At 37.6% G+C, this 25214-nt stretch overlaps 1 protein-coding gene across 6 annotated transcripts in view; it reads right to left on the bottom strand.

Annotated features, from left to right (window-relative positions):
- Window positions 1-867: 867 nt before the first annotated feature.
- The window catches only part of ARHGAP24 (Rho GTPase activating protein 24), a 735186-nt gene continuing 710839 nt past the window's right edge, over window positions 868-25214 (bottom strand). For all 6 annotated transcript variants that reach the window (XM_072755700.1, XM_072755701.1, XM_072755702.1 and 3 more), the window contains 3 exons: window positions 14518-14639; window positions 4937-6014; window positions 868-1712 (listed from right to left, as the gene is read on the bottom strand). In XM_072755700.1, the coding sequence (XP_072611801.1) occupies window positions 1469-1712; window positions 4937-6014; window positions 14518-14639 (1444 nt within the window). In that variant the 3' untranslated portion in view covers window positions 868-1468. The remainder of the gene's footprint in view (window positions 1713-4936; window positions 6015-14517; window positions 14640-25214) is intronic.

Below are 25214 nucleotides of genomic sequence, written 5' to 3' on the forward strand. Positions count from 1 at the left end.
CAAGCAGTTTTTATTTCTAATCATGCCTTTTGTGACTTTTTGTTCTAGTGTGAGAAGTATTTATTTGCCTGGCTTCTCAAGATCACTTGGAGTGTGAAGAGTTGTTTTCCCCAAATTCCAGCTCCAGAGAGCCCTGGGCTCCTCTAGATGGTCACAATTACTAATTGTCATACTTTTTTCAAAACTGGACCTTTACACCTTCACGTCTTAAAATTATTGTGAATAAATACATTTGCAACTGGGAAGAACAATATTGTAAAAATTAGAAGCAAAGTAGTTGTTCTTTCCAAACATGTGTCTCCTTCTCCTTCTGGTCTATCTGCTCCATCCCCTCCTCTTGCTACACTACCTTTGTCCACTGTCCTGTAGACAGAATCCCAGGTGCCAAACCAACACAGGCCTGAGTGAGAGAAAAATGTCACTACTTGGCACATACTTTAGCAGTTTAACTGAGAGGGTTACGGTCTCACCAGATCACTGCCTGCATTGTAAAGTGTGTTCGCTGGGGGCATGGAGGAAAGAAAGGTCTGAGCAGACAAGAGGTGTTCCTGTGGCACAGCATAACAAGTGGTGTTTTTCAACCTCCCAAGAGTGGGAAGAAGTTTTCTTGAAACCATCTAGCAGTTACAGGGACTAGATCCAGAAGGTCAGAGTAATTCATGGCATGGCTCATTTTATGCTTTTACCACTTCCCCCCCACCCCAAAGTGCAACCTGCACCGGAGACATGCATCTGTGCAACGGACCAGGCAGACAATAGGCCTTGAGAAGGGGGCTTTTTTGCAAAATCCAAAATTCTCTGTGTCCAGGCACCTCACAAAGAAAACCGAGCAGTGTCGAGGGAAAAACTTAAAGAGCAAATCAAAGGTTCCTGGTGATTCAATTGTATTTTATAAAACTATTTACATTTCTCTTTTTGGTCAATGGCGAGGTCTATTGGCACAAACAGCACAGCCACAAAGTATTGTTTTGATTTTAATAACTCATCTGATATATATTTATATATATTTATATATCTGCTTATCTTCGTTTCCTCAGCAAAAGGGGAAATAAAAATATTGATCTATAAAATAAGCTGATGATAACACAATGCCAAAAATAGCTTATGTTAAGTGCAAGGGGTGAAGCTTGGAAGCAAGCTAAATTGCAACAACATATTGATTTAACATTTTAAATACAAGACTTGCAATAAAATAATTCTTGAGATATGCTTCTCATTTTTTAGCTTACTTTTTAAAAACTACTCTCTATACACATATCCAGTTGTAACACTTGACAGTAGCATTATGGGGCATGATATAACTTTGGTACACATTGCAGATATGGATGGATAATGTCTGTAAATGATATTCCTTCACCAGTTAGAGCACTGTACAGCAGGTGACCAGCCACCTGATCCCATGTAATGTTTCCACCGGAACCCCAGAGCCCTTCCCAGATCCGCTGGGAGACAACGGGAGGAAGCAGGCTCACTGGATCCATATTGTGTTTCCTCTCTCGGTTCTCCTGGGTTCCACTGTCAGCTCCCCAAACGTGGAAAAAAACTGCTCCATTTCTTTCTGAAGCATGTCATTTCTTTTCTCTGCATCTTCTTTTGCTCGCTCAGCATTTCGCATTTTGATTTCTATCATTGTGAACTTTTTCCTTTCTTGATCCAGTTCATCGTGGAGGGTCATCATTTCTGTTTCCAAAGTCAAGTTTCGCTGTTCCAAGCTAGATGGGAGGGAGGGAATAAAAGGGAAAGTGATTTTATTCACTTGAAATGTGACAGGGACACAGATTTTCTGAACTCTGTCTCCATAATAGTTAGGAAATTGTAACGGGCCCTTTAGAACCAGTGAAGCAAGGTCTAATGGTTTAAAAGATGTATTGTTATTAATTCATTCATTGTATATGCTAGGATGATTTACTATCATTTAACAAGAAGACCCCAAGACCTCACTTGGAAGCACTTAGTTGGTATCTGATTGTGAATAAATGAATGTCAGCACAGAGAATGTCAGCACGCTGAGGAAACGAAGAGAATGTCAGCACGGAGATTGATTATCAGGGAGCGCAGAATGGCAGCTGTAGGAGGCAACCCAAAGCACAGGGCTTTCTGGACTCATTTCATGTGAAGCTGGCTTTATTAAAAGGAAGGGGAAAGTCTGGTAAAGTGGGAAGGAAAGAGGACATCATATTTGCTTTCAATCAAGGGAAAAATAATGATAGTGAAAATGTCATTGCTAGGTATTTCACAAGTCTCTTATGCCAGAAAGTCACGAATCAAAAGTGGCATAGCAATATTAGTACCCAGAAAAAGTAGGTTTCTGGCAAAAAAGTGATTACAATTAAAGATGACCATTACTTAATGATAAGAGGACTAGTTCATCAGGGAGATATAAACAATACTTTATTTTTATTTACCTAGTAGTCTAGCCTCAAAGTATTCAATATAAAATTTAACAAAATTATAAGGAGAAATCTATAATAACATTAGGAGATTTCTTTCTCAGAAATTATATATATCTATCTGATAGAAATTAGGGGAAATGTAAAAGATTTGAACAACTTGATTAACAGACTTGATCTATTAGTCATATATATATAGAATCTCAAACCAGTGAAAAGAGAATAGTTTTAACCAGGCTAAATAATTGATATCATAGAAACAATTATCTCTGAGCACAAACAGTAAAGTTAGAAACTAATTTTGAGGGAGTAAAAGAACATGAAACTTACATGTTTAAAAGCTAAACAACATATATCAGTGATTGATAACTAAACAAAGTAAAATATTATCTATCACCTACCTATATCATCTATCTATGAATTTGTCTCTAACTTTAATATTTATGGGATGGAGTTTAAAAGAAATTGAAAGAGAAATGTATGCCTATAATTAGGAATGACCAAAATTTACTAGAACAAATAACCTCTCCTATTTCTGTGGTTTGGGCATGGGGCAGCTCCTCTGCTGTGTATCTCCTCCTCTGGTGGTCAGGCAGGTAAGAATGCTACAGTAAAAGGGCCCATTGAGATGACATTCTCCTGGGAAGTTCAATTATTTTATCAAGGTCTCTGAAATGTGCCAGATTACAGAACATAAATAGGCCACCAATGTTCTCATAAGTGAAAGTGTCCACCAGCAGCCATTCAGAACAGCTTTTTCCCCTCTGTTCATACAAGTACTAAGTTGAAAGTGCTATCTCTCGTTTGCCAGTGCTAAGTGCTAAGTTATCATCATGCATTGGCAGAAACTCCAGAGTTCTGGTAGCCAGTGGTTCCAAAAACTACACTTAGAAACAGAGTTACCTTATAAGCAGAGGACATTTCTTTTCTTCCATAAACCTCCTGTCACTTGGCATTATATAGAAAAATTCAAGCCAAGTGTCTGCTCAGGAAGGTTTACAAAAATGACTTTCTAAGAAAGTAATTTTTCAACCTAATGTATAAGTAGTACTTCAGTTTACTTGACCAAAGTTCTTGGAATATGTATCGTTTGGCCTGATAATTGACAAATGGGTGGGACACAGTAAAATACGTTGGAGCCACCTTTATGTATAAGGAAGGAGCCCTGTGGCGTCTGGAGCCATGGCAGCAATTGTAGTAGGACAAAGAATGATGTCCATTACTGTGAGGACCCTAGAACGCCCATGAAGGAGGAGGGCCACCAAGTCACACAGCCTGACACTGGCTGCTCCATGCTGAACTGAGCCTCGGGCCGTCTCCTCCTGGAGAGTTAGTGTCCTTTCCCCTACACTAAACTGAAGGGAGAACATAAAGACCATAGGTTTTAGAATTTCTGTAACCACGGTGAAAACACGGGGGTGGGACTTCTGGTTTCTGGCCCAGGGTCCTGTTTGTGAGCCTTGGGCTCATTCTCCATATTCCCACCTCTCAAGTCCATGAAACATCTGAGAGTCAGGGCTGTGAACACAGGACACCCGGCAAACACCCCTTATCCAGCCTAGGCAGCTTCCCTAGAGAAGTTGCTAAGCATACTTCCACCTTGGTCACCTTATGAGAAAATGTAAACTGATATAAATTAGGTTTTGGCATAATTCTTCCTTACAAATCACAGTTTTTGCTCCTTGTTTAGCCTACAGTTTCCCTTGTCCATATGAACACACGTCATATTCACACCTTTCTCAAAACCTCCACGGACTCCAATCTCAGATAAAAGTCAGATTTACAATGATCCCCAAGGTCCTCTGTCACCTCGCTCTGTTCCCTCTTGGGGTCCCCTGCCTATCCCAATTCATGGCATTTCCACTTGCTCCTCTCCAGGTATCTGCTCAGCTTCCTCTGTGACCACACGTGAATTTAGACCTCACCAAGGCATCTGACTCCACTTCCCTGCATTAGTCTTCTACTTAGCATCCGATCTACTTTACTTATTGCTCTGGTTCCATGAGGGCTGAGTTTTGGTATGTTTTATTCACTGCTTGAACCCTCAAGGCCTGGAGCTGAGCCCAGCAGGCAGCGGACACTCTCTTAGCATTCAAAGATTAAAAGAATGAGAAAAAAAGATCTGGGGTTTTTTTTTGACACCTTTTCTTCACCCTCATTTCATCCTCTTCACACCAGTGAAAACAGGATCCTTACTTTCCATTTATCCCTGCCACTCTCTTTCCAGGCCTTAACAGAAACCCACATATCTAATTACAGAAGATAGCATTACTGAGCACTGATTCTGTGCCAGGGACAATGCTTAAGGATTTCTCACATGCTTTTAGGGTAAAAACTACTCATATTTAAGATTTTCACAGTAAGAATCCAAAGCTCATAGAGAGCCTCCCCCATATCCCACAGCTTACAACTAAAGAGTGAATCCTGGACTTGAACTCAGGTCTGTGACTCTGGAGCCAGTTCATTTAACCTCCTGTGCAGACGTGTCCCACAACAGGAGGTTGTTGCACCCTTTCTGGTAGTTAGGAGCTCCAGATTTTCCTCACCTTTTTATCCGGGACTCATACTCTATCTTCTGCTTGGTCATCTCCTGTTTTAGGCTGGACACTAAGCTGTGCAGTGCACTGTGGTTGCTGGTGTTGTTGCCCACAAATGTCTCACTGTTGTCACTGCTGCTGGTGGCACGACTACTGCGGCCTCCCACACTCCTCCGGTCGCTTTTGTTTTCATAGTCCCCAGGGTGGGAGAGGTCATCCTGCGGGGGCCCATCCAAAACAGGGTCCTCAAAATTACCCCCATAAAAGTCTTGCTCTGGGCAGGTGGTGGTGGAGGAACGGCAGGAGTTGGAATTCTCGGGGAGGGAGATTTCACAGGAGGAAGTGGACCAGGTGGCGCTGTCAACACTCTGCTTGTCATCAAGGTTCATCATGGAGAACTGCTGATGGACATTATCATAGGTGGAGAGCCTATTGTGCTGGCCTGACTCTCCTGCTTGCTCTTTCTGCTTATTATCCCTCAGGGTCACGTAGCCATTAGGCAGCCAGCTCATGCTGCGACCGTTCAAGGGGTTCCCAAGTGGGTCGGGGTTCAAAATGCCCATTCGCACCGTTCCATTCTGTACACTGTGGGTGCCCATTTTGGTACCAGACCCCTTCAGCGAAGAGGTCCTTCTGGCCTGTAAGCTCCCATTGGGAGTGGTTTGGGTTTTCTCCAGACCTTCTGCATTACCGCTGCTGAAGGACCCATTGGTGACTATCCCACTGCCCTTGTTGAAAGCAGGATTCTTTTTGACCATGAGAGGGGGGCTCCTAGAGACATCCAGCTTATGAACGCTGTTCCTTGGGCTGTTGGTTTTACTCCCTGGTAGAGCTGTGGGGGATCCATTATCCACGCTGCTTCTCTGGGGAGACTCGGACTTTTCCCAAGAGCACTGCCTACCAGGACTATCCTTGGTATTATTGTTCTCCTTGTTCTGTAACTGGCCCATGGTGGCTTTCTTCTGAATTTCATTGTTGTTGTTGCTCACTCCATCTTGGGGTTTGCCTTGTGGTTCTGTATCTTTAGGGAAGAGGCGATCATGTTTGCTAATCATTACTGACATCAACTGCTGGACCACCACAGTGCCTGTAATTGCAAAGAAAACACAGTTGTATGAGTGAAATAGTTTTATTCCTCATTTTGAAAAAGACTCTTAAAGAACCACATTCAGATGAACATTAAGCATTACTGTCAGTACTGCTGAACTATATTCTTAATGATGACAATAGCAAAAGAAGCTAAAAGTGCTTGAGCATTTACTATGTATAATGAACTGTACGAAGCACTTTACTTTTGTTAGTTTAGTTGGATTTTAAAACAAATCTATGAATAGGTAGTATATTATCATTGTATTGCAAATGTTAAATAACTTGACCAAGGTCACAAAGCCATTAAGGAGCAGAATCAGGGCTTGAAACAGAGTGAGCTAGTTCCAGAGAATAGGCTTTTAATCATTATACACCATTTCCTAGAAGTTTGAGATTTAATTATGAGAAGTCTTAAGAGAAGGTCAATGTTATCTCTCATTTGACAATTGACTCAAACGATCAATATATTTTAGTGGCATTTCTTAGTAGAGTCCTATATGATCTCTGGTGGGTATATGGTCTGTCTTTCTAATGTTGCAAGATAATGAAGTTCCATATGACTTTTGTTCACTATTCAAAAGCTTTGAGGCGTTTTAAGTAACATCAGCCAGAATGGTGTAATAAGGATCTCCAAAAATCCTCTTCTCCATAAGAGCAATTCACAAAAGTATTCTGAATCAACATTTGTAGGAATCTGGAAGTTAATTAAAGGCTCGATACAGTCTAGAAAATGTTTATTCAGGAAAAAAGGTTGACTCAGTAAGAACATCAAGCTCTGTGGTATTTTAACTTTGTCCTCATCCTATTCTCCCTAGCTTTGCAATAGCCTTAAAGACTAATATTCCACAATCACAGTGGGAACTGGCAGCTTGGCAGTCCCTGCAATGGCCAGAACACAGTTGGAATTCCAAAACTCCATTCCCAGAATATTGCCATTGTTTGACCTGTTTGGTGGTTCTCTTGAAGACGCACTCACAATGCATGTCCTTATTTGATCTGACTAGGAATTTGACCAGTGTGAAGAGCGTTTTTCTCAGGGGCGTTTGTCAGAAATAATGAGGGCTCTTTTGTTTACATCATGGCTGCCAGAAGCAGCGGAATAACAGTTGGGACAGACAATAGGCTAACCACAAGCTTAAAAGATAATTCTGAGGAATGAGATTTCCATAGGGGGTTTTGAAAAGCTTGGATCTATTCCAGGGAGTTTAGAAGACTACACGCATGTTTAGGGTTATGTACATCCCTGCAGCTGTGTGCATGCTCAGGAAAGAACTAATAAGTCCCTAGGCTCTCACCTCTGGCTGATTTTGAGGCTCTGTACAAGCAGAAACTGAAGGCTACTGCAGAGTTGCAAACTTCCTACCTGACTGTCAAAGATTTGCATACAGAGCCCCTTGGCAAAAAAAAAAAAAAAAAAAAAAAAAAAAGGGAAACTTATTAGCCGAGGCAATAGAAGGAAATCTTTGTCAATAATTAATTGACAACCAAGCAAACCAAGCATAAACTTCAGTGGCCACATTTGGTGAAGAATATAAACTTTATAGAATTAGTTCAGAAAAAGCACTAAACAAACAACAGCAAATCTGAGGAGGGAGAGGACCTGATATCCAAAGCCCTCACAGTATTTTACTACTAAAAATGTCCAGGGATGCCTGGGTGGCTCAGTGCTTTTAGCACCTGCCCTCGGCCCAGGACACGATCCTAGAGTCCTGAGATCAAGTCCTGCATCGGGCTCCCTGCGTGGAGCCTGCTTCTAACCTCTGCCTATGTCTCTGCCTCTCTCTGTGTCTCTCATGAATAAATAAATAAAACCTTTAAAAAAATGTCCAGTTTTTCAATGAAAATTATGAGACATACAAAGAATAAAGACCTTATGGCCCATATGTAGGAAAAATACACTCTGAGGAAGCCCAGACAGGGCACTCACTAGATAAAGACTTTAAATTGGTTATTTTGAATGTGTTCTAATAACTAAAGGAAACCATATCTAAAGAGACCAGATGAAAATGAGAATACTGTCTCACCAAATAGAGATTATCAATAAAGATATGGAAAGCATATAAATGAACCAAATATTCTGGAGTTAAAAAGTATAATAAATGAAATGAACAAAAAATCAGAGAGGGAATTAACAGCAGATATAAGCAGGCAAAAGAAAGAATTGTAATACCTGAAAATGAGAATGCAAAAGGATCTAAACCTAGACCCATCATAGTCAAGCTGTCTTAAACTAAAAAAAAAAAAAAATCTTGAAAGTAGCAAGAAAGAACCAACTCATGTACAAAGGATCCTTAAGAAGATTAATAGCTGATTTCTCATAATTTCTCATTGCCAGAAGGTAATAGGATATGCAAAATGTTGAAAGACTGTCACACAAGAATTCTGTATCCAACAAATCTATATTCAAAATGGAGGGGAAGGGCAGCCCAGGTGGCTCAGTGGTTTAGCACCGCCTTCAGCCCAGGGCCTGATCCTGAAGACCCGGGATTGAGTCCCACATCTGGCTCCCTGCATGGAGCCTGCTTCTCCCTCTGCCTGTGCCTCTGCCTCTTTCTTTCTCTCTGTGTCTCTTATGAGTAAATAAATAAAATCTTAAAAAAAAAATGGAGGGGAAATAAAGATATTGCTAGATAAACAAAAACTGAGTAAATCTTTTACTACCAAACCTGCTCTATAAGAAACAGCAAAGCCTTAGGCAGGGCATTTTAAACAATGAAAAGAACTTTGAGAAACAATAATTATCTTATACAGATGAAAATACTATAATTTCCATTCGATTCTCATATTTTTTACTATGCACTGTAAAGTATGAATTAGAAATGAATACAAATTTCAGACAGTAAAATTAACAGACCATAATGGATGAAATAGCTGATTTATTATTAAAAGCAATAATTTATTTAAAAAAATTAATGGGTTTATCAATTTCAGCATATTAGCTGAAATCTCAAATATATTTTCATATATTCCTCACTGCCTTAGAAACTGAGTTCCTATCCCTTAAAATTGGCTGTCATCATTAACCAGGCTTCTCAATTAGTTTTCTAACTTGGAGCCCCTCCTCCCTCAATAGCCCAAGAAAATCTTTAAATATTCGGTTATTCATGTACCCATAATAAAACAGTATAGGCTAATAAAAACATCAATCATCTTTGCTTTGGCTTGAACTATACTGATCTGATGTGTTAACTGGGATTATACGATCTTGCTAAAAGCTCTTAGGAATAATCTCCAATAAATAGACACAGCAAAACAACTTAAATTCTAGTTAATAAGTGTAGTTTCTATATAAAATACTTAAATTGAGATTTTGTGAACAAAATGATGAGAAGGGCTTTGACAATGCAGGTTTCTACCAAACAGCTACTAACTGAGTAGCTGTCAGAGAGTAGAGGCCTGATATGTGGGGAGGTCATTCTTTTGCTTAAAGCAACAGTTTGACAAAATCTGACTTGAGTATAATTCAAAATCAAATTTTGAATATGAAAAAATTGTGTTAAATCCATCTATGTCCTGCACACTTCTGTGATCATCCAAAACTTACAGTATATTTAGATCAAGAATCTTCAGTGTGCCAGGTCTGATGTTGGTCAGTGTTGCTCAAACATTAATATTCATTCAAATTACCTGAATTCTGTTAAAATGTAGGTATTGTGGGGGGCATGAGATTTTACATTTCTAACCAGCTACTTGATGACACTAGCAGTAACAGAATAGTAGCATAAATATCACCTGGGAGTTTCAAAATTGCAGGACCTGCTGCAGACCTTCTGAATCAGAGCTTGCATGTTAACAATATCTCCAGCTGATTCCTATGTATATTAGAGTTTGAGAAACACTATGTTAGGTGGAGATGTTTCACTTAAATCTTTTAAATTAAGCTTCTCAAAGGCTATAAGATAGGACTTGAAACTTTCCAGATGAGAAAACTGAGGTTCAGAGAGGTTAAGCTGTTTGCTCAAGGTCATATAGATGATAAATGACCAAGGTGAAATTTCATACTTTGTCTTCTTCCTCCAAAGCATGCACTCATCCTATTATGTTTCAGCTGTTGGAATTTTAACTGTAGTAGTAACAAGTAAACTTAGGGTTATTCTAAATAAGAAATTAAATAAAAGACATCTATTTATTTGTGGAAGAAAAAGGACTCAATAAAATTAATGGTCTTATATATCTATCTTTTCTAGCTACCTCTGAATTTGTCATCCTATTTTCAGTGCATGGAGGAGTGAATGATTCTGATGAAAAGATTTTAGTATAGTTAAAATGGCTGTCAACACTCTCATTATGTACTGTTTGAAGACATGTGTACTTAGTCCTATTTTACTATTTGCTCATATGACAGACACAGTTTCAAATATTAGCAGCCTCTATTATATATGACTCTGTCTAGTACTTTGGGAAAAATGGAGCTTTTCCTCATCACTGGAATATTAACATTTGAAGCATCACTGCTTCTCACTATAGCTGTGAACTATGTAGGGCATTTAATTAATTGAAGAGCGACATTCCCAAGGTCTCTATCATGAGTCTGTGAACAGTCATGCCAGTTACCTGCCATAATTATAGAGTGACTGTCACGGCCCTAGTGATCTAGAAATCTCTTTCTTCTACCTTGGGAGGCTTTGCTTTCATCTAGTTTCCAGAATAATAAATGGCAATAGTTCTTGTAAAGGGAATTTCTTTCAATTTTTATATCTTTTTAGGACAGACTAGCTTAGTAATGATCAAGTATGTATCACTATATACTCTCTTTTCCTTTTTATTTCTTCCTCTCTGTCATTCTCTTCATTGGGTTACTAATGAAAAACATGAAGCCCAAATAATGAGGTCAGAATCACCAGCCCATTCTGAAGAGTCCGAGCAGATTCAGGAGTCCCACTGTGCTACATGATCCAGAAATTCTCTCTCGCTTGTACACTTCTATGAAGGTTGAATTTAAACCACATTATAGGCACTTCTTCATAAAAATTGGATAAGAATTCAATTTTGCTTTAAAGGAAAATTATGTAGGCACTTTAAAATACATATACACATATATGACAGCTCTCTGTGAAATGTAGTTTCAATTTGTATTTTTGCAATGAATAAACTTGTACATGTGTCATTTTGTATATGTGTAGATGTAAGTTATATCATGAATTTTGACAAATGACAGTCCTGGAAACATCTAATCATGATATAGACAATTCCCTTGTGCCTATTTGTAGCCAATTCCCTACCCCCATCTCCCAACCATGACAACCACTGATCTGCTTTCTAACACTATAGTTTTTCTGTTTCTAGAATTTCACATAAATGGAATTATACAATATGAAGTCTTTGTGTCTAGGCAGTATTCACTTAGCATAATACTTATGACATTTACCCATATTATTGGATGTATTAATAGTCCATTCTTTCTATTGCTGAGTAGTATTCCATTTTATGAACGTACCAAAAATTACCTGTTCACTGATTGATGGACACCTGGTCTGTGTTCAGATTGGGGTATTTTGAAATAAAGTTGGTATGAACATTTGACTAAAAGTTTTGGATGAATATTTAAACAGATAAGCAATTTTTCAGTATCATTTGTTGAAATGACTATCACTTTCCCACCGAACTAACTTGGCACATACATCAAAAACAAATGATGACATGTGTGGGTTTATTTCTGGATTCTGTTCTATGACATTGATCTATATGTCTATATTCATATCACACTGTCTTGATTACTGGTGACATTATATTGAGTCTTCAAGTAGTATATTTCAACTTCGTTTTTCCTCTTCATATTGTTTTGGCTATTCTACATAATTTTTATTTCCATGTAAGATTTATAATCAGATTGCCAATTTCTACAAATAAAATTTTTTCTGTGATATTTTTTGGGAATTACATTGAGACTATAGATAAACTTTAGGAAAAGTAATAGCTTATTGATTTTGGCTATTCTAATTGATGAACATAGTATATTTCCCTATTTACATAGTTTTTTTCATAAATGTTTAGTAGTTTTCAGGATATATGTCTTATTTATATTTTCTTAAATTTATCCGTTTTTTATATTTTTTTCCCCACTGTGCGACCCGTTTTTTATATTTTTAAGTGTTGCTCTAAAATTCTATTTTTATTTCAATTTCTAATTATTCAATGTTAGTGTATAGAAATAAATGAATTTTTATGAATTGACATTATACCATGTGACCTTGATGAGTTCACTTATTAGTTATAGTAGCTTTCCTTGTAGATTCCCTAGAATTTTCTACATAAATTATCATGTTGTCTGTGAATAAACAGAGTTTTACAACTTCCTTTTCTAATCTGTTTGCCTTCAATTCCTTCTTAATATTTTGTTGTACTAGCTAGGATTTACTACAGATGAAGGGCCAAAAATAGGCAATCTTACCTTATGCCCAGTCTTAGGGGGAAAGCATTCATCTTTCACCATTAAGTATAATATTATAACTAAATTTTTTATAGACAACTTTTCTTAGGTTAAGTTCCTTTTATTTCTAATTTGCTAACAGTCTTTATCATGAATGGCATTAGATTTTGTAAAATACTTTTTTGTATCCATGGAGAAGATTTTTAAGAAAAATTATTTTGTCTGTTAATATGGTGAATTACATTGATTTTTAAATGGCTAGCCAAGTTTTCCTTCCTGGGATTAAAACTCACTGGTGTTGGTTTATTATCCTTTTTATGTTACTGAAGTCAGGATATTAGGGCCAAAGATGTTAAAAAGATATCAAATAAAATAATTGTAAAATTAAATATAACGCCCAAGAAATATATTTTGTTGATAAAACTATACCGAAATGCAAGGAAGTGATTGATTAAAATGTCTGTGTAGTAAAATAGAATTTTAAGTGAGTGGAGCAGTAAGATGGAGGAACAGGACACAGCAATGGACTTTTGCGATGCCTAAAAAAGTTTTCTTTCTCTACCTAGGTGATGATTTCTAGAGTATTGTCTTTTTTTTTTTTTTTTCCAAAGATTGTATTTATTTATTTGTGAGAGACACACAGAAAGAGAGGCAGGGACACAGGCAGAAGGAGAAGCAGACTCCCCACAGGGAGCCCGATGCAGACTCTATCCCAGGACCCCAGGATCATGCCCTGAACTGAAGGCAGACACTCAACCACTGAGCCACCCAGGCATTCCCTAGAGTATTTGTCTTATATAAATTCACTAAGATTTATATGTGTGCCTGTTATTGGTGGTTTTCCTTATCATATACATTCTAGTTTATAATAAAAGTTTTTAGAAAACAATAGACTTAAGTATCTGTATGCTTCGTATAGCTTCACATTTTACATTTCCTAATGTCTGCTAAACTCTTCCAAAAGAAATTACGTTTTCTGTACCAACTAACGTACTGCCCAAAATGTGATGTTCGGTTGATATCGCCCTAAATATCTGACAAGGAAATGAAGCTGAGCTTATGTAGGCAGACACTTAAAAAGCTTTCTGTCTCATATGACATAGAGGAATGAAAATATTAGAATTTTCAAGAAAGGAACGTATCAGGAGTATATTTTGTTCTAAATAAGCTCAGAGTAAAACTAAAAATCATCATTCTTTCTCTTTCCCCCTTCCTTACTAAATTCTTAAATGTTCAATTAGTCCATTTTTTAAAAAAAGATTCTATTTATTTATTCATGTGAGACACATAGAGAGAGGCAGAGACATTGGCAGAGGGAGAAGCAGGCTCCCTGTGGGGAGGCCAATGTGGAACTCAATCCCAGGACCCTGGGATCATGCCCTGAGCCAAAGGCAGACAATCACTGAGCCACCCACGTATCCCAATTAGTCCAATTTTTAGAAAACAATGATAGTATTAATGGCCATAGGTAAAAAGGGCACTTAAGCAGTAAGGCCTGCTGGAAACAAATGGAAGTAGAAGTTCATAGTGGAAAAGAATTTGAGGCATTTTCTAATCTAAAAAACAATTCATGTTTCAAAACAGTTTATAAGCAGCATTATCTTACAGGGAACCATTTTTTCTACTTCTTGAAATCAGTCAAGTAAAACCAAAATTAATAAAAATATATTAGCTTAAAATAGTTACTTTTAAAACTTTCTGAAAATTGCATGAGGCTCAAAAAGTGAACTAGATTTTTCTAGTTCTTTCATTAGTACTTTACAGCTGATTTACTCTTGTAAGGCGACTGCAGAATCTTTTAGTAAATTATGTTTAGTAAACTCAAAAGAATGCCTGAATCCTAATAAGAAGATTTTGCACTTAAAGAACTTAGGTCAATAAATGGAGTTACCACACAGATACGTATTTCCCTAGATTCCTCAAAAAAGAATACACTCTGATCAGCCAAAAGACAGGTGATTAGGAGTGCCTGGCTGGCTCACTCAATAGAGCATATGACTCTTGATCTGAAGGTTGTGAATTAGAGACCCACTTTGGGTATAGAGAATATAAATAAATTTTAGAAAAAAACAAAACAAACAAAAGAGTTTATTGTTCTCTTGATGAAGGTATAGGTTAATAATTTACTTACCCTCCATGATAGTCAAAGGATCTTCCACTTTGGGGCGCAGGATATTAGGGCCAAAGACAGTGGCCAAATTCTGCACACTCATTTTGTTAACTCCAGAATAGGACTGTACTTCATCCAAGAACCTGTTGGGTATAAGAACATGAACAAAACAATGGGATCAAATTTGTCAGTGGAAGAAAGTGATTTATTGGGAAAATTATTAAGTAGAATATGTTCAAATCCAATATAGAGACAAAATTATTTAGAAATTCAAACATCTCTCAGTCACATGTTGGGAAAATATATTGTAAATGATTAAGAATCAGACTTGAGGGGATCATATCAAATATCATCTCTGGCCTAGCTTAGTTTCACTTCCTGTGTCGATCACAGAAACACGTGTATTTGGATAATATGGACATGAGATTCAAGAATGTGGATTTTCTTTCAATCCTTAAATAAAACATTAAATTTATATGTACATTCTATTTGAGAACTATAAATAAGATCATCTGGTACAATCCTTTATTTCAGAGAGGAGGAATCAACCCACCTTATTGAGTAATTTGTGAACTTCAAATTTATAGCCTATTAAAAAATGAATTCAAACATGGTTTAAATTAAAACCTTAGTTCACTGATATGAAAAACTGGAACTTTTTTTTCAATTTATCAGGTGTCAAAGAATAAAAGATGTGAAAGTGACTCCTCCCCCAAATAATTTTAATAGGAGGGATTATTTTTGTAGTTTTGCTGTCTTTTCTCATTCCCCATCCCCTCTTCATTTCTAGATTTCATGGCTTACTAATTGTACTGATGAGACAAAGAGGAAGTGATGAGAAATAAGAAAGAACTTATTATTTTTTCATTTGGTTTTATTTACTTATTTATTTATTTTTATTTAAATTCTAGTTAGCTAACATACAGGAGTAAGATTTAGTGATTCATCATTTACATATAACACCCATTGCTGATCCTGACAAGTGCCATCCTTAATACCCATCACCATTTAGCCCATTCCCCTCCCCTGCCTCCCCTCCATCAACCCTCGGTTTGTTCTTTACAGTTAAGAGTCTTCTATAGTTTGCCTCTCTCTCTCTCTCTCTCTCTCTCTCTCATTATTCCCCCTCTTCCCCTATGTTCATCTCTTTGACTTCTTAAATTCCACATATGAATGAAAACATATGGGGTTTGTCTTTCTCTGACTGACTTATTTCACTTAGCATAGATGAATGGGTAAAGAATATATATATATTCACATATACATATATTATATGAAGAATATAAATATTATATAAAGTAAAGAATATATATTATATTCATATATATAAAGAATATATATATTATATTCATATATAACATATGTATATGTCAATATATATAATGAATATATATACATATATATAATGGAATATTATTCAGCCATTAAAAAGAATGAAATCTTGCCATCTGCAACAACATGGATGAAGCTAGAGTGTATAATGTGAAGCAAAATGAGAGAACTTATGGTGATTTAAAATAATATATTTTATGTGTTTATATATTTCATTGTTCTAACTTATTAAAGTCTCAAAGCAACTGTGTGAGGAAAATACTATGCTTATTTCCACTTTACAGATAAGACACATGTGGCACCAGAGTGGTTAAGAATATTCTCCAAGGACACAGAGCTGAGATTTGAACCCAGATCATCTGACTCTAGAGTCTGAGTTCTTGACTATTCCCCTGTGACTTTGAAGAAAGGCACCTGTTCCACATATTAATTACTGTTAGATAGGCCAAGCTATGATAAAACTGAAGGGCAAAAACTCATACCACCATAATTTCTTATTTGAAATAGCTGAAACCAAAAGTCTGCTTAAATGTTCAAGAGAAGTAAAGTTCTCCTGTGGAGATAAAGACTATAATACAGTTCTCAAGGAAGTGCCTTCTCCTTTTTAAAGAGGATATTCCCCTTTTTTCATTTAACACAACAGCTTAAATTAGTTTAAAATCTTAGAACAGAACCCTGATGTATTAATGACCCTATGTTATCAGTGAGACTATTTCTTTTCATTTTTAAATTATGAAACCTAAGCTCATATTTGCTTCCTACTATCACCAGAAAAAGTTACAGTAGGATATTCTTGAATTTCTACTAAATTACGGTTGACAGTGAGATCCACAATGTCTGGCATAGTTCTCAGTCTGGTGAACATTTATCTAATCATGACACAACACAAAAAAACATATCCACATGATAATACTGTATTGAATTAAAAATTTGAATTACTTAAAAATAAACTGGTAAGCTTTCATTTAAGATATCTTACAGTGACTTACAGTGTCAATCATCATCTCATTATTTAAATGTTTCAATTTTATTTATCTGATGTGTTTATTCTTTAAGTTTTATTTACATTCCAGTTAGCTAATATACAGTGTATTATTAGTTTCAGGTGCACAATATAGTAATTCACCACTTCCATACCACATCCAGTACTCCTCACAACAAGTGTCCTCCTTAACACCTATCACTGATTTCACCCATCCCCTCACCCACCTCCCCTCTAGTAACCATCAGTTTGTTCTCTATAGTTAAGAGTCTGTTTCTTGGTTTGTCTCTCTTTTTCCCCCCATTATTGTTTGTTTTGTTTCTTAAATTCCACATAGAAATAAAATCATATGGTTTCTTAAACAGGTGCACAGACATGGCATATACTATCACAGGGCATAAGATAAATATGGTCATGAGTGAGGGCTTTACCAGGCACAATTATTGGCCTAACAGAATTGAATAATAATGTCTTTTTAATGAATTGAGATAAGAGAGAAATAAAAAGAAAATAATATTTATCAATTTAAAATACAATTTAAATTTTAAAACAACTGTGTGAAACATGTGTTTTCAATACTCTTTTGTCTGAGAGAACACTTACAGAGGCTAAGAAAATTGCATAAAGACACAAGAAGTCAGTGATAGAAACTAGACTCCCGATCATTTAAAAATCAGGACAACGGATTATGTGCAAGATGGCAAAGGAGTAGGGGTCCTCAACTCATCTGATCCCACAAACTTACCTAGATAACTTTCAAAACATCCTGAACAGCTACTAATTCAACTTGAGATTTAAAGAGACAACAGCCAGGAACGCTACAGAGAGAAGGGTTTTCACTTCTAACAATGTAGGAAGGTGAAAAAAAAAAAAAACACAAAAGAATAAAGTGGGACAGGGGAACCGTGACTAGCAGGGCTGAAGCAGAGCAGCAAAAGCCTCCGAGGCAGGAAAGCCCAGTCCTGGAGAAGTGGAAACTTTACAAATCTGCACAGGAATTTTCCCTGATGGAAAAGTGCTTAGCAGGGAAATTGGGCAGAATCACAGGAGGGGTAGTGAAGCCTCAAGATTCATGACGTCACTATAAGAGGAGGGGCCCCTGGGGGAAAGGTGACTGGAAAATGCGGTCCGAAATTGGTAAAGGGCTGGAGGGCAGCAACCCTCTGGGGGCATTTGGGAGAGGCCAGTTAGGTGGGTAGGCTCCGGAGTGGCCTTTACACTAGAGCCTGGCAATGGATGGAGGTGGCTGTGCCCCATTTCCTCCAGGAGAGGTGGTCCCTGGGAGCACGGGTCCAGTGGCACAGGGCCCCAGATCCCAGGGCATCCAAGTGGACAAAGCCAGCCATCCTGCACTCCCCCTGGGACAGGCAGAAGCGGGGAGGGCACAGGAAAGTAAGAACCCTCCTGCTGCTGGATGCCCCCAAGCTGTGCAGATCACTGCAGCCACACTGGCCCCCAGGAGAATCTAGACCAGTGTTGACAGGGAGACTGGCTACTGACTTGACTCCAGAGCTGGAAACCTGGCTGCTGCCAGTGTTGTTGTTCCTCCTTGTTTCACTATGTGCCTAGGAGAGGTGGGGCCACTAGGGAACACAGGGCTCACAAGTAGACAGCTCCCACCGAGCCCCCACCTGGCAGGAGGCGGGACATCTCCCCCTGGTACAGACACCTGAGAATCAGCACAGCAGACACCTTCCCCAGAAGACCAGCTAGAAGGACAGGGGAAAAGCAAGTTTACTGAAAAAGCAGGACTGGAAAGCTCCAGGACTGAGGGAAAATAGTATATTGAACTAAAGGGTCCTTTTTTTTTTTTCCATTACGACTCATTTTTATATCAGACTAAAAATTTCCAATATTTTTTTTCTCTTTTCCCACCTTAAATACAATATTTTACCAACTCTTCATTTTTAAGTTTTTTTCCTTTTTGACTTTCATATTTCTACAATTACATGTCTTAGATATATTTTTCACTTCTGGATTCTCTTCAATGTATTCAACTTAATTTTGGTAGATATATGAGATATGGGTATTTTGTTTTGTTTTTCTGCCTCATTTTGTTTTACAATGGTGGAAGTTAGTACCTTCTAACACACAACCAAAATATACCCAGAACTAAGTGGAACACTGTGTTGGTTAATTCTGTGAGATTATATTCTCTCTTTCCTTCCCATTCTGTACCCCCTTTCTAATCTTGTTTATGGTTTTGTGGTCAGTGTTGGGGCTTTATATAAGGATTGCTGGTTTGTATAAATTTGGGATTGAGCATCTTCTAACATACAGAACTTAATACACTCAGAACCAAGAGGATCACCCTGTAGGACCTCTCAAGTAGACTACATTCTCTGTCCACTACTACTTCCTCACCACCACCATCCTCTCCTTTTCTTTTCTTTAATTTTCTTTCTTTCTTTTTTCTTCTTCTTTGTTTTTGGTTTTTGGCTTTTGATTTTTACTACTTTGTTTTAAAATTTGTTTTTCACTTTAGTGGTCTTTTTGTTTTATTTTGTTCTATTCTTCTTTTCTTTTATTTTCTGATCTCTGACCTCTTCAGAATCATCAAGGGTGTATTTTACTTAGGTCATGGTTGATATTTTTGACTCAGCCTACTCATAGAGCCACTCTGCACTGGATAAAATGACTAGAAGGAAGAATTCACCACAAAAGAAAGAACCGGAAACAGTACTCTCTGCCACAGAGTTACAGAATTTGGATTTCAATACTATGTCAGAAACTCAATTCAGAAGTACAGTTATAAAGCTACTGGTGGCTCTGGAAAAATGTGTAAAGGACTCTAGAGACTTTGTTACTGCAGAATTAAGATCTAATCAGGTTGAAATTAAAAATAGAGTAAATATGATGCAATCCAAATTGGATGTTCTAATGGCTAGGGCTAATGAGGTGGAAGAGAGAGTGAGTGACATAGAAGACAAGTTATGGTAAGGAAGTAAGCTGATGAAAAAATAGGAAAACAAGTAAGAGTCCATGAGGAAAGGCTTAGAGAAATAAATGATAGCCTAAGAAGGAAGAATATAATCTAATTGGGATTCCAGAAGAGGCTGAGAAAGAGGACCACAAAATATATTTGAAAAAATCAGCTGAGAACTTCCCAAATCTGGGGAAGGAAACAGGTATTCAGATCCAGGAGATAGAGAGGACACCCCAAAAAATCAATGAAAACTGTTCAACACCTCGACATTTCATAGTGAAACTTGCAAATTCCAAAGATAAAGAGAAAATTCTCAAAGCAGCACAAGACAAGAGATTCTTAACTTATATGGGGAGAAATGTCAGATTAACAGTAGACCTCTTCACAGAGGCCTGGCAGGCCAGAAAGGGGGGGCATAACATAGTCAGGGTCCTAAATGAGAAGAACATGCAGCCAAGAGTACTTTACCCAGCAAAAGTACTTTACTTTTCTCATTCAGAATAGAAGGAGAGATAAAGGGCTTCTAGGATAGGCAGAAACTGAAAGAATATGTGACCACCAAACTGGCCCTGCAAGAAATATTAAGGGGGACGCTGTAAAAGAAAGAGGGAGCCCAAAGAAATAATCCACAAAACAGGGATTGAATAGGTAATATGAGGACACTAAATTCATATCTTTCAATAGTTACTTTGAATGTGAGTGGGCTAAATGGTCCCATCAAAAGACACAGGATATTGTACTGAATAAAAAAGCAAGACCCATCTATTTGCTGTCTATAAGAGACTTATGATAGACCTAAGGACACCGTCAGCCTGAAAATGAAGGCGTGGAGAACCATTTACCATTCAAATGGTTCTCAAAAGAAAGCTGGGGTAGGAATCCTCATATCAGATAAATTAAAGTTTATCCCAAAGACTGTAGTAAGAGATGAAGAGGGACACTATACCTTAAGGGGTCTATACAACAAGAAGACCTAACAATCATGAATATTTATGCCCCTAATGTGGGAGCGATCAAGTATATCAATCAATTAATAACTAGAGTAAAGAGATACTTAGGTAATAATACACTAGGAGTAGGAGACTTCAACATGGCACATTCAGCAAATGACAAATATTCTCATCACAACATCACCAAAGAAACAAGAACCTTAAATGATACACTGGACCAGATGGATTTCACAGATATATACAGAACTTTCCACCCGAATGCAACAGAATACACATTCTTCTCAAGTGCAAATGGAACTTTCTCCAGATTGGACCACATACTGGGTCACAAATCAGGTTTCAACTGATTCCCCTACATAGTTTCAGATCACAATGCTTTGAAACTAGAACTCAATCAAGAAGAAATTTGGAAGAAACTCAAACACATAGAGGTTAAAGAGCATCCTACTAAAAGATGAAAGGGTCAACCAGGAAATTAGAGAAGAATTAAAAAGATTCATAGAAACTAATGAAAATGAAGATACAATTGTTCAAAATCTTTGGGATACAGCAAAAGCAGTCCTAAGAGGGAAATACATCGCAATACAAGCATCCCTCAAAAGAGTGGAAAAAAAACCCTCAAATACACAAGCTAACCTTGCACCTAAAGGAATTGGAGAAAGAACAGCAAGTAAAGCCTACACCAAGCAGAAGAGAGATAATAATGATTTGAGCAGAACTCAGTGAAATAGAGACCAGAACTGTAGAACAGTTCAACAAAACCAGGAGCTCGTTCGTTGAAAGAATTAATAAGATAGATAAACCCCTAGCCAGCCTTATTAAAAATAAAAAAGACTCAATAAAGTTACGAATGAAAGAGGAGAGATTACAACCAATACCAAGGAAATACAAATGATTTTAAAAACGTACTATGAGCAGCTATATGCCAAAAAAATCAGGCAATCTAGAAGAAATGGATGCATTTCTGGAAACCCACAAATTGTCAAAACTGGAACAGAAAAAAATTGAAAACCTGAACAGGCTAATAACCAGGGAAGAAAGTGAAGCAGTTATCAAAAACCTCCCAAGATGCAAAAGTCCAGGGCCAGATGGCTTCCCAGGGGAATTCTACCAAATGTTTAAAGAAGAAATAATACCTATTTGGGACACCTCGGTAGCTAAGCAGTTTGATGCCTGCCTTCAGCCCAGGGGTGTGGTCCTGGAGTCACAGGATTGAGTCCCATATTGGGGTCCCAGTGTGGATCCTGCTTCTCCCTCTGCCTGTGTCTCTCTGTGTCTCTCATGAATAAATAAATAAAATCTTTTTTTTTTTAATAATGCCTATTCTACTAAAGCTGTTTTGAAGGATAGAAAGAGAGGGAATACTTCCAAACTCGTTTTATGAGGCCAGCATTACCTTGATCCTAAAACCAGACAAAGACACCACCAAAAAAGAGAATTACAGACCAGTATTCTTAATAAACATGGATGCAATAATTCCCACCAAGATACTAGCCAATAGGATCCAACAGTACATTAAGAGGATTATTCACCATGACCAAGTGGGATTTATCCCCGGGATGCAAGGCTGGTTCAACACTGGTAAAATAGTCAATGTGATACATCACATCAACAAGAGAAAAAACAAGAACTATATGATCCTCTCAATAGATGCAGAAAAAGCATTTGACAAAATACAGCATCCATTCCTGATTAAAACTCTTCATAGTGTAGGGATAGAGGGCACATTCCTCAATATCTCAAAAGTCATTTATGAAAAGCCCACACCGAATATCATTCTCTTTTTTTTTTAAGATTTTATTTATTTATTCATAGACACACACAGAGAGAGAGAGAGAGAGAGAGAGAGGCAGAGACACAGACAGAGGGAGGAGCAGGCTCCATGCAGGGAGCCCGATGTGGGACTCGATCCTGGGTCTCCAGGATCACACCCCAGGCTGCAGGTGGCGCCAAACTGCTGCGCCACCAGGGCTGCCCCGAATATCATTCTCAATGGAGAAAAACTGAAAGCCTTTTCCCTAAGATCAGGAACAGGACAGGTATATCCACTCTCACCACTGTTATTCAACATAGTACTCGAAGTCCTAGTCTCAGCAATCAGGCAACAAAAAGCAATAAAAGGCATTCAAAATGGCAAAAAAGCCAAACCCCCACTCTTTGTAGAGGGCATGATATTGTATGTAGAAAACCCAAAAGACTCCACCCCAAGATTGCTAGATCTCATACAGCAATTCAGCAAGGTGGCAGGATACAAAATCAACGCACGAAATCAGTGGCATTTCTATACACTAACAGTGATACAGAAGAAGGAGAAATTAAGGAATCAATCCCATTTACAATTGCACCCAAGAGCGTAAGATACCTAGGAATAAACCTAACCAAAGAGGTAAAGGATCTATACCCTAAAAACTTCAGAACACTAATGAAAGAAATTGAGGAAGACACAAAGAGATGGAAAACTTTCCACACTCGTGGATTGGAATGGAAGAATCAATATTATGAAAATGTCTATGCTACCCAGAGCAATGTACATGTTCAATTCAAGCCCTATCAAAATACCATGGACTTTCTTCATAGAGTTGGAACAAATCATCTTAAGATTTTTATGGAATCAGAACAGACCCCAAATAGCTAGAGGAACACTAAAAAGAAAACCAATGCTGGGGGCATCACAATGCTGGATTTAAAGCTGTATTACAAAGCTGTGATCATCAAGATAGTACGATACTGCACAAAAAAAACACATATAGATCAATAGAACAGAATAGAGAACCCAGAAATGGGCCCTCAACTCTATGGTCAACTCATCTTCTACAAAGCAGGAAAGAATATCCACTGGAAAAAGGGCAGTTTATTCAATAAATGGTGCTGGGAAAATTGAGACAGCCACGTGCAGAAGAATGAAACTAGACCATTCTCTTAACACCATACACAAAGATCAACTCAAAATGGTTGAAAGATCTAAATGTGAGGCAAGAATCCATCAAAATCCTAGAGGAGAACACAGGCAACAGCCTTTTTGAACTTGGCCACAGCAACTTTTTGCAAGATACATCTATAAAAAAAAAAAAAAGATACATCTATGAAGGAAAGGGAAACAAAAGCAAAAATGAATTATTGGGACTTCATCAAGATAAGAAGCTTCTGCACAGCAAAAGAAACAGCCAACAAAACTAAAAGACAACCTACAGAATGGGAGAAGATATTTGCAATGACATATCAGATAAAGGGCTAGTATCCAAGATCTATAAAGAACTTATCAAACACAACACCCAAGAAACAAAATATCCAATCATGAAATGGGCAGAAGACATGAACAGAAATTTCACCAAAGAAGACATAGATGTGGCCAACAAGCACATGAGAAAATGCTCTGCATCACTTGTCATCAGGGAAATTCAAATCAAAACCACAATGAGATACCACCTCACACCAGTGATAATGGCAAAAATGAACAAGACAGGAAACAACAAATATTGGAGAGGATGTGGAGAAACCCCTTTTTCCCTCTTGCACTGTTAGTGGGAATGCAAACTGGTGCAAGCCACTCTGGAAAACAGTGTGGGGGTTCCTCAAAAATTTAAAAGTAGAGCTACCCTATGACCCAGCAATTGCACTACTGGGTATTTACCCCAAAAATATAGATGCCGTGAAATGCCAGGACACCTGCACCTCAATGTTGATAGCAGAAATGTCTACAATAGTCAAGCTGTGGAAGGAGCTACGATGTCCTTCGACAGATGAATGGATAAAGAAGATGTGGTCTATGTATACAATGGAATATTACTCAGCCATTAGAAAGGACGAATACCCACTATTTGCTTCGACGTGGATGGAACTGGAGGGTATTATGCTGAGTGAAGCCGTCAATCAGAGAAAGACAATCATATGGTTTCACTTGTACGTGGAATATAAGAAATAGTGAAAAGGATATAATGGAAAGGAGGGGAACTGAGTGGGAAAAATTAGAGAGGGAGACAAAGCATGAGAGACTCCTAATTCTGGGAAACAAAGGGTTGCTTGCGGAAGGGGAGATGGGTGGGAGATGGGGTAACTGGGTGATGGGCACTGAGGAGGGCACTTGATGGCATGAGCACTGGGTTATACTATATGTTGGTAAATTGAACTTAAATAAAAACAAACGTAAAAAAATAAAATAAAAATCAGCACATTTTATATAAAAAAGGAAAAAAAAAACTAGACTCTCATACAGGTCTTTTTCATGCCAAGGTAAATGCTCCTTCTCTAAACAAAGATACATGGCACATGTACAAACAACTTTGATGGAAGTTCAAAGCAACGTATCTTTAATATGTAGAAGTAAGAAAGACTCAGAAGAAACAAATTACAAAATCAAGCAATTTTAGTGCTCAAAGAAACCTTTCAGATCATCTTGTCAAATCCTTTAATTTTATAGAGGTCAAAACTAGAACTCAGAGCAGTTCAGTGACTTTATTCATTGTCAAAAGTTAGTATCAGGCTAAATATAATCTTGTTCTGTTTAGTTTTGTCTTTAGGGCAATTCTTA

This window comes from Vulpes vulpes, chromosome 4, assembly GCF_048418805.1.
Source record: "Vulpes vulpes isolate BD-2025 chromosome 4, VulVul3, whole genome shotgun sequence".
Classification (NCBI taxonomy): domain Eukaryota; kingdom Metazoa; phylum Chordata; class Mammalia; order Carnivora; family Canidae; genus Vulpes; species Vulpes vulpes.